Below are 11226 nucleotides of genomic sequence, written 5' to 3'. Positions count from 1 at the left end.
TAAGACATTCCATGCAAAAGAAAATAAAAAAGAAAGAAGTACATAAAGTATGGTCCCAAACCAAGCAGAATTAAATTAGAAATCAAGATCAGAATATTTCTGGAAATTTTCAAATACCTGGAAGTTTATCCCTTCTATATCACATATGAGAATACATTTTTTAAAAATGGTATTTTAAATTAATGAAAATAAAAGTACAACCTAGCAAATTTAGTGAATGTAGCAAAACCAATGCTCAACAGGAAAAATATCAAAAAACCCTAGCCAAACAAAATATCAATTATCAAAAAACAGCAAATCATATATCTAAAATAAGCAGAAAGAAAAATATTAGAGTAGAAATCAATGAAATTAAACACAGGAAATCAAGGGCTGGGCATGATGGTTTATGCCCGTAATCCCAGCACTACGGAGGCTGAGGCAGGAGACTTGCTGGGAGATTAAAGTCAGCATGGGCTACAAAGTGAGTTGAAGGCCAGCCTGAACCACACAGCAAAACCCTATCTCAAAAAAATAAATCCCCCCACCCCTCAAAAAATCTAGGGAATCAGAAGAACCAAAGAAACCAAAAGCTAATTCTTTACAAAGATCAAGTAAAATTAAAAACTGCTAATCAGGATGGGGGTGTGACAACTTAAACCATTATTATTAGATAAAAGGGTCATTAGTAGTGAATTTGATCAAGCATTTAAAGAAGAAATTACATAATTCTCTACCATCTCTTCCAGAAAGTAGAAGTAGAGGGAACATTTCCTACCTCATTCTGTGAGGCTACCATTAGTACCAACACCAAAGATAGTGTAAAACAGGAAAATTACAAACCACTCTCATCAACACAGATGAAAATATTCTCAAAAAAATACATCAGATCCAACAACATATATAAAAATAATACATCACAGCTAGACTCATTCCCACAAATACCCAGACACATAATGCTGGTTCAGCATTAGAAAATTTGTTTATACAATCCATCAACACACAATATAAAAATATAAACGTATTAACAGATGCACAAAATGTGGTTGACACAATCCATTGAAAGCTTTCAGAAAAGTAGAAATGGAGGAGTTCCTCGCTTCATATTAAAAGTGGGAAACTAGAAGACTCTCTCATAGAAGGGACACAAGGCAGGGATGTTCCCTCTCACCACTACTACTCAAAATTAGCAAAAGGTATATCTGACAGGGAAGGAAGAAATAAAACTGTGCTCACATAACAGGATGGTATAGAAAAATCGCAAAGAAAATAAAAAACTCCTGGAACTAGTATGTGACAACAGCAAGCAAGCAAGATTTTACAATGAAGGTCAATATAAAAAGGAACTGCTTTCTTACAGACCAGAAATAAACAAGACAAATTAAAAAGTTTGAAGATAATGCCATTTGTTACTACACACATAAAATTAAATATTTAGGTACAGGTTTAACAAACTTGTATATAATAAGACAAAACATAAAACAACTCCAAGAAAAGAACACAACATAATGTCTTTAAAAATGCAGATTCCCCACATTCATGAAGACTCAGTATTATTAAAATGTCAGCTCTTCCCAACTTGACCTTCGAAAATCAATGCAATCTCAATCAAAAGCCCAGCAACTTATTTATGACTATCAAGAAAATGATTTCAAAGTTTATTTGGAAAGGCACAGGACACAAAATATCCAACACAACGCTAAAGAAAAACAATTTCAGAGGACTGAGACTGCCTTGACTCAACTCTTGCTATTCAGGTAGTAGGACTGACAAAAGCACAAAGATTGATGTCACAGAACAGGGAGCCATAAACAGATTTACTACTAATAGTAAAGTCTTCTTTGACAAAGGAGCAAGACAGTACAATGGAGAAAATACAGGCTCTTCAACAAATGGTGTGGGAACAACCAGGTATTCACATGTGAATGATGAACACAGACAGGGCTTTTTAAATCTTTCTCAAAAATTTACTGAAAATGGAGCAAAAACATAAATTTAAAACATAAATCTTCTAAAAGATAACATAGTAGAAACTCTAGGTAAATTTGGCTTTGGCAATGATTCTTTAAACACAACACTTCACGAAAGCACTATTGATGAAAGGAAATATTGATAAACTGGACTTCATCAGAATTAGAAAGCTCGCTCTACAAAAGACACTGCTGGGAGAAAACACCTGTGAAAAAAATTTCTAACAAAACAGATTCCAAAATATACGATGAAATATTAAAAACAGTAAGAAATCATGCAGTCATTAGGAAAAACAGTAGGGAAGTTCCTCAAAATATTAAAACTAGAATTATCATATATTCCAGCAAACCCGCTATGGGTATATATCAAAATAAATGAAATCACTATCTCAAAGAGGCATTTGCACTCGTGTTCACTGCAGCATTATTCACCACAGGTAGGACAGAAACAACTCAACTGTCCACCACCAGAGGAACACATATAGAAAACACGGTATACACACAGCAGGAAAGAAGTATATGTGCAAAACACTGGCAAACTTGGAGGACATTACACTAAGGGAAATAAGATAGACAGAAACTGTATGAGATAACACATCAACTATAAAAATGCTGAGTTCATTAAATAGAGAGGGTAGAATGGTGGTGATCAGGGGCTGGGAGTGAAGGTGGGAATAATGAGGAAATAAAGTCAAATGATACAGACTTTCAATTATAAATAAACTTTAGAAAGCTACTATACAGCATAATAACTATGGTTACTAATAATGTTATATACTTGAAATTTGCTGCATTTCATTTCACGATGTATTAAACCATTATAATGTGTACAATTTTATTCACAAATCAGACCACAAAGCTGTGGGAGAATGGGAATAATATATCAAATAAGAGGGCAAAAGATCTCAAAAGACGTTCAACATGACATGCTGTAAGGCAACAGCAAATTTGAATAAGACAGCACTACACAGCAAATGCTGGCAAGGATGTGCAGCAACAGGAACTTTCTTTCATTGCTGGTGGAAACATACAATGGCATAGCCACTTTAGAAGACAGTTTTGCAGTTTCTTACAAAATTAAACCCAACAATCTTGTACAGCAATTAACCACTAAGAAGAATATATGCAGTATATTATTTGTTGAAACTGTACTTCCGATTTGATTTGAAACTGTCTCATTGCTATCTATCAATAAAATTTTGAAAAAAAAATTAAACCCAACCTTAGCCACTGTGCACCTTTGTATTTACCCAAGTTGAAAGTGTATGTCCACATTAAAAACTGCACATAAAGGCTTGTAAGTCTTATTCTAATTGCTGAAACCTGAAAGCAGGCACGATTTCCTTCAATAGGTGGATGAATTAACAAACTGGTAAATCTATACAATAGAATATTATTCAGCAATAAAATGAAATGAGGTGAGAGGATCACAAGTTTGAGCCCAGCTTGGGAAACACAGCAACTCAGCAAGATTCTGTCTCAAAATAAGTAAATGAATGACTGCAGCTGGGAATATAGCTCAGTGCAAAGGCCTCCAGTACTGTCTCCACCCCAAACTTTACTATTTAGGTAAGACACAAAGACATGGAAGACTCTTAAATGTATTGCTAAGTGAAAGAAGCTAATTTGAAAAGACTACTATCTAATTCTATCTACATGACACCTTGGAAATGGTAGAGCTATGGGAACTCCAAAAGAATTAGTGGTTGCCAGGAACAGACGGAATGAATAGACGGAGCACGGTGATCTTTAAGGCAGTGACATTCCTGAGTGTGATACTCTAATGGGGTACACATGACATGCAACTGTTAAAGCCCAGAAATGTACAACACAAAAGAATGAACTCTATCAATCACGCCCTTCTATGTTCAATCAGTATTACTTCATATTTCCCAAGTAACTCAAGTATTATTTCAAATACTGGAGACACAGGGGCTGGTGAGATGGCTCAGTGGTCTAAAACACCTACTTAGAACAAGCTTAGCAAAGCACAGGGACCATGGTTCAATTCCCCAGCACCACATGCCAGCCAGCCCCACCCCCTGGTGGGCTGAGCTGGCCACACACACACACACACACACACACACAAATAATAAATAAAATTTAAAAAAAAATACTGGGGACACAGCAATGAGAACAACTCAATCTGACTATTCTTAAGGAGCATATATCCTAATAGAAAAATGAGAAAAAAAAAAAAAAAAAAACAGGTAAATAAATCAACACTAAAGAGCAGTAAATTATAAAGAAAATAAATGGGGACACTGAAGGTAAGTGACAAAGTGGGGTATGCTAATTTGGAAGATGAAGAAAGACTCCTACAAACTAACATCTAAGCTAAAATCCAAATGTGTGAAGAGCTGGCCAGAGGACAGCTGTGGGAAGAGATCACACCACAGAGGGCAGTGGATATGCAAAGAACATCCTGGGTCTCTCCCTAGCATTCCAGCCCTCAATCAAATCCTGTGTCCAGGGCACATGGCACATGGAGACTGAAACTTAGGCCCCCAAAACTCATTCTAAATCTGCTATCAAATACTTATGTAGGCCTGATAATTAAAAATGTATGTTAGGGGCCAGTAAGATAGCTCAGCTTAGGCAAGCGCAGGGACCAGGGTTTGATCCCTGACACATGCTGTGCCAGAACCACCCCAGGGTGGGCTGAACCAGCCACCAAGTATGGGCATGGTGGCACACGCCTATAATCCCAGCACTAGGAAGGCTGAAAATAGGAGGATCACTATGAGTCTGAGCTGCATTGTGAGACCCTGCACCAAATACTAAATAAATAAATAAACACATGCTAGAGTGCGCTCTTTTCTATGGACAGATCATCTTCAAGTCTTGAAATATTTCAATTCTAAGAATTTAGGTTTGATTGGATTAATCATTTTTGTTCCCAATCCTTTGTTGAATATAATTCCTGCATGATATATTTCTGAAAAGACAAATTTATATCCTGCAACATCCATGCAGCTTAATTATATGAGTTTTGTTCTAGCTGATTCTTTTTCCTCTTTATCTCAGTTTAATATTAATGTAACCTATACAGTGCTTTTAATTTACCTTTTCAACTGAATGTCCTGAAATGCTGAACTCTGTATATAAAAAAGCCTAGGTCTTTTTATTTATTTTAATGTATTTGGTACAGGGTCTCACTACGCAGCTCAGATGTAGTGATCCTCCTGTTTTTAGCCCCCCACCCCACCAGTGCTGGGATTACAGGTGTGTACTGCCACACCAGGTCTCGGTGGCCACCCCAGTGTGCCTGGGGGTAGGGCCGGTGCAGCATGTGGTGTCAGAGATCAAAACCTGGTCCCTGAGCTTGCCTAAGCAGGCAGTCTGCTGAGCTATCTCACTGGCCCTTGTCCCAGCTGTTTCTTCTTTTTCCTATTCATCCTAATTTAACATTAATACAATTTATGCAATGCTTTTAGTTCTTGTTCAACTGAATGTCCTAAAGTGCTGAATTCTGTATATAAAATAGCCTAGGTCTGTGATTAATCTGTTTAGTCAAATATTCAAAAAAATTTGATGTTAAATGCTACTAAGTTCAATTAAGCAACAAAAAGTTCTATTTGCATCATGCTTCCTGCTACCTGATTTTGAAAAAAGAAATCACAAGTACAATAATTTCAGGGCCTATGAATTCAGTATTTTATTCAAATAGTAAGTTTTAGGATACTGTAAATTTTAGAATACTGTATTGCAAAAAAAAAGAAAATTCAAAAGCCAAGGTGGTTCAAAAAACTTTTTTACAAACAGGCTAGCTGCTATGACATGATGCCTCACATCACAAAGTGCTTGGCAACACTGGACTACACTGGCTTCAAACTTCTATCTGCTCTTCTGGGTGATCTGCCCCATGCAGCCTCACTGGTTATGAACAGGCAGGTCATACAGATTCAACTCACCTGCCCATACATCTCTTGATCTCCAAGCCCACATACTCAAGTCCTTGACACTTCTTCTGGGATGTTTCTGAGGCACCTCAAACTGAGCATGTTGAAAACTGAACTCATAGACAATAAATGAACCTCCTCAGAAAGACAAAAGTCCTACTGGACTGACATCTTTGGGGAGAAATGTGCAGTGCAATGATGGAGCTGGAAGCCAGCGTGAGCTTGAGTGAAAAAGGAGAAATACAATGGTGAGCTTGATATTGTGATCTAAGAATAATCAGAGATAAGGGACTGAGTGGAAGTTTCTGAAAGTCAGTGGGAAGAGGAAATAAGGTCTTGTGGAGGATGGCAAGGGTGTTGGAACTAGGCATATGGTGGTAGTGGGAAGGTGTAGAGAAGGGAGAATGACAGGCTGCTTGAAAGGCAAGGGCATGAGTAGTAGTGGGAAGGGAGAACTGCAAGGTCCCTTGACATGCAAGCCAACGTGAGTGGCAGTGATCAGGAGATAGGAAAACCCCATGGCAGGCAAGTAGAAGCAGAAACCTCACCATGCAGGAGTGAGGTGGTTATCAGTAAGGTGAGGACAATATGGCATAGCCTCTGCTTCTCTGTAAAAAGAAATAAAATCACAGGCTGAGACAGAGGGGAATGACGTGACCTCAGCAGCACACCCACGTACATGGGTCCAACTTGGCCTTATTAATGCATTACCTTCTCCCTATCACCAATGCCCTATATCCTATTTCCCGTCAAGTGTATGTGTGTGAGGAGCCTCCTGCTATCAGTCAGCACCAATGCAACATGTGTGGACACACAACTTCTTGTTCTAATTCCACAGTGAACATTGCATTGAGCACAAAGCCCTCATAGAGTATATAGGGCCAGCTCAACTTGCAGCCCCACCTCCTTGTTCTGGACATTCTCCCGTACACCAGCCACTTAAGACTAAGTGCAGTTTCCGGATGCACATGTTTGTTCTTCCTCTCATCACCTCAAAAAAACAAGTCACACCTTACTGAACCTTGTTCCTTTATGTACACAGTGCTACTTGGCATGTAATATGTGATCAATGAATACCCACTGACTGAATAAACAACTGCTGCCACTTCATTAGCATGCTGTCCACTGTCTGGCAAACTAATGGCAGCGATTTCCAGACAAATAACTGGATACACTGTAATCTCAACTCTCCTAATACTTATCTGATATCCTATCTTCTCAAATGCAAAAAATCTATATCCTATCTTCTCACATGCAAAATACCTGTACCTATGCCATTATAAAAACTGTTAAATGAGACATAACTATAACTTTACATATATATTTATACAGACTCAATATGCAGTTCAGGATGGCCTTGAACTCACTATATATCCCAGGTTAGCATTGAACCCACAAGGATCCTCCTGCTTCAGTCTCTTGAGTGCTGGGATTACAGGTGTGCACCACCATGCCCAGCTTGTATAAATAATGCCCTGACAAGCAAAGACACTACATGTCCTTTCTACCACAAAATGTCTGCAATGGAAATACAAACATCAAACAACCTTTAACTTATGGTTCCACCTACACAATCAACAGTTTACACAGAACAGCTGAACTCTGCATTTTCTTCTAAATATGAAGTGTTTAATAATGCTCAAATTCCACAGCACATTCAGAAATTTATAAGCCATTATACATGGCCCTGCTGGCATTTCAGTCACTCTCCTATTTGCTCCGTTTTATGATTTGGGGCTTTCTGGGTGGAACGGGGCAGGTTTCCATTTCCTGAAGCTGTGTTTACCAAAGGGGTTCTGGCATCTTTGTGTGCATGGGAAAGGTGGTGCCGCCAGTGAGTCAGAACATGCGGGCACCAAGCCTGAAGGAAGCCTAAGTCAAAAGGTGGAGAACTGGACTTTTCTGCATTCTTGAGGTTCTTGAGTGAGCCTAAGACCCTAATCACCTGGTGTACCCTTCTTTTTCCACCACACCCTCTCCAGCAGACATCATCAGGTTCTCCTTGTCTTCCTTTTACAGTAGCTTTTAGCCAGGGGGTAGATGAAAAGTTTCTGGGCGAATAAACAGACTGTTCATTCTTTTAGACATCCTGTTCAAATTACACTTTCTACTGCAGCAGTTTAGCAAAAACATCCTTACACAAGAACAGGTACACTATTCCTGTCTGTGAAAAATCATATGGGCACAACAGCCAGGATACGATAACACTTTTCTTTCTTTTTTGCAGAACTAGGAGTTGAACCCAGGGTGTCTACACTGCACTACATCCTCAATCCTTTTTTGTATTTACACAGGGCCTGGCTAAATCACTCAGGCTGGACTGGAGCTTTCAATCCCGCCTCAGGCTGTCAGAGTGGTGGGCCTACAGGCCTATGCCTATCTTAACACTTTAAAACACAATAAACTCGGGGTTAGAGAGATGGCTCAGTGAAATAAGCGCTTCCCTGGCAAGCGCAAAGGCCTCAGTTCAATCCCCAGTTCCAGCAAAAAAGAAATAAAAAATAGGACACAATGAATCCCCAAAAATAAACAACCCCTCCCCTGCACTTTGGAGTTGCAATCTGAATATAGTATCAAAATGACAGAGGCCAATTAAACTACTAAAAAATCACCACTTGATTAAAAAGGCATCAAAAAAGCTGAATAAGACAAAGCCACTTGTTCAACTTTTCAATTACCTACTGAGCCCAAGCGTCTACATTTCTAATCCTAAAACAAGCTACTATTGTCAAAACTCCCAATCTTAAGAAGTTGAATATAAATGTATTTTTGGACAGCATAGGTGACAACCTGGAGGGTTACCTCAACTAGGGAAGCAAAGTTCTTCCCAGTGTGGACTTAAACCCTGGACGTTTTCTGGATTGTACTTAATCAACTTTTATTAGTGAAATGCTTTTAACTTACACTTCTTTTCTGTGAATTTATATCCTACAGTTCTCTGGAAATCTATTTCAAGTTAACTATGCTTTGTAAGTAGGATGTTTTCAGAAGAGGAGAACAGCCAACTTTGCGGTACAAACTGAGAAGCGTCAAACTTCCACTCCCGTTCCAGCTTTCCACCAACACCAGACAGAAAAACAGCGCTTTTCTCCACCCGACGCGAGGCAGGTGGGCGGACCCCGGGGCACGCTCGCACCCTCACTGCCACGGGCACAGGTCCGGGGCCTGGCGACCGGAGCGGACCGCGAGAACCCGGGCCAGGCATCCGCAGGGCCTCCGCGCTCGGCCTGACAGAGATGCCGGTAACCCCGAGGATCCCCGGCCGCCCACCCCCCGGGCCGCGCACCTTCATAAATTCGTCTTTGTCGAAGCACAGCGTGTCTGGCCCGGTAGGCAAGTTCATCCTGCGTCTCTCCATCCCGCCTGGGTGTGGTGAGGAGACCGGCCGGTGCTCTGCGGACGCGGCGACCCGGCCTCTCCACGCGCGGGCGCTCCGCTTCCGCCAACATGGCGCTGTCGGGTTAGCCAATGAACGAGCGGCGCGGGCGGCTGCGCACCGCAGGCGTCAAGAGCGGCTCGCGGCGGGGCTGAGCTCTGCTCAACAGGGCGGTGCTGCCCCCGGCGGCGTGGAGCGGCGCTGCAGCCTCGCGCTCGTCAGCCTGCCGCAGCCTAGGTGGGCACCCGGCGCAGCAAGGATCTAGCGTCCCTGGCTTCTGGGCTCCCCGTGGCTTGCGCAGCCTCATGGCGTGTGCCTGGTCCCTATGCGAAAATGTCTTTGGCCCAGGCCTCCTCTCCTGGCTCTGAGCTTGCATTGGGCGGGGGCATGGAAGGTCGACGCTGTCCGTGCTCATTCGAAGTCGGTGTGTGTGTTAAGTGCACGTGCGCGCAGTTACTTTCTCGCGCCTAAGTGCGGCACATGCGTCCTGTGTACAGTGTGAGCTGTCAACCCTCTCTGGCCTAGTTCTGCACCAAGATGGCTTTTCTCACACTTGCTGCTTCATCGTGACTGCCCCGTCACCACCACGCAAGGACCATTTTTTTCTGTTCCTCACCCCCAGCCCAAGGTTTCTGCAGCTCCCATCACCTGGCCTTCCACCTGCCAGGCTCCTCCCAGGCTGCTGCCACACATCAGGGACCCTTGTCTTCCGAGGTTGACCCTTGGAGGACTCCCTAATACCTAAATTGCTTTCAAAACGCTGTCAGAGGAAGGCGATACCCTGTGTAGTGAAAGTTACCCAGGTAGGGAACCGATCCTCTGCCAGTGTGGACATAGGTCACAGAACTGTTCCTCCCTAGGTCGCAAGGCCTGCTGGATACTCCTGGAGGTGTGTAACGGGACCGAAGACTCATGGAGAAACCTGCGGTGGTTTCTCCATGAGTCTTCATGGAGAGGTGAGGCCCTGAGGTGTGTGCTGGGATGTGGAGCAAGAAGCCTAGTTTTCTGTTTAATCTTTGTTTTATGAAAACTTACAGCCATACACAGTGTAGGGAATACAGAGGCCCACCCCGGTACTGACCACCTGGCTTCAGCAGTGGCTAGCCTGTCTGCTGTGCTCTCCAGTCAGGGTGCCACCTGTTGGCCTTGGAGTACATGTTTGTTAGAACAAATCCTGAGCATCACACCATTACCTGCTCCCTAGTACATCATATTAAAAAACAAAACAAAACAAAAAAAAAAACCTTACTAACTCAAAATGCCATTGTCCCACCTAACAAAATGGCTCTGAGAGGTTTGGCCTCAGCACAAGACCACGGTTGGCGAGTGGAAAGTTGCAAATGCAGGCAGCCTGTGTCCAACATAAAAGGAGGAGGAAGAAGGAGGTCTGGAGAACCTGTCTCACTCCAAGGCTCTGCTGCTGAAGTTTGAGTTCTTTCTTTTCTTTGCGTTGTTGCCTTCCCATGAGGTCCCCAAGGCTTTAGCAAAATTAACTCCTAAACATGTAAAGCCCGGTGTGCTGGAGGGATTGGGTGACTTATGGGGGACAAGGGTCATTCTCCTCCCAGGATTCCGTAGGGACGGTCAGCTGCCACTTGGAGCCACCAGCCGTGGTGATTGTGCAGCCTCACGTAGTCAGGCAGCAGGAATTCCATGCTAGCTGAGCTCCCTAGTGAAGAAAAGGGTGAGAGAGAAAGATCAATCCTGCCCAGGAAACACGGCCAGTGCTGATTACACATTGCCACAGCCACTTCTGCTGTGTTCTCTAGTGAAGATGACAACTCCTGAAAGGTGGCCCAACAACCTGCATGCAGAGCCTGCTTCATGCCAGCCATTGTCCTGACGCCAGCCATATCCTCGTAACTGCACCCGAGGGTCACATTGGGCCCAGCAGGCATCCTCTGCCAGCTCCCCATAGTCCAGTCAGATATCTGTCTACTACTAGGTATTTGAGTTCCATCTAGCAATGATGCCTATCTCAGTTTTTGCAGGAAGTGTA

At 42.5% G+C, this 11226-nt stretch overlaps 1 protein-coding gene across 3 annotated transcripts in view; it reads right to left on the bottom strand.

Moving 5' to 3' along the window:
• Cog2 (component of oligomeric golgi complex 2) overlaps positions 1-9298 on the bottom strand; it is a 48048-nt gene extending 38750 nt beyond the window's left edge. For all 3 annotated transcript variants that reach the window (XR_002818018.1, XM_004640817.2, XM_004640818.2), the window contains exon 1: positions 9138-9298. Coding sequence is in view for 2 of the 3 variants with exons in the window: in XM_004640817.2 (XP_004640874.1) it covers positions 9138-9209 (72 nt within the window). In the remaining variant the exon portion in view is untranslated. The remainder of the gene's footprint in view (positions 1-9137) is intronic.
• Positions 9299-11226: the final 1928 nt, after the last annotated feature.

This window comes from Octodon degus, unplaced genomic scaffold (genome assembly GCF_000260255.1).
Source record: "Octodon degus isolate 3935 unplaced genomic scaffold, OctDeg1.0 scaffold00127, whole genome shotgun sequence".
Classification (NCBI taxonomy): Eukaryota; Metazoa; Chordata; class Mammalia; order Rodentia; family Octodontidae; genus Octodon; species Octodon degus.
This window is presented reverse-complemented; position numbering and strand designations above follow the sequence as displayed.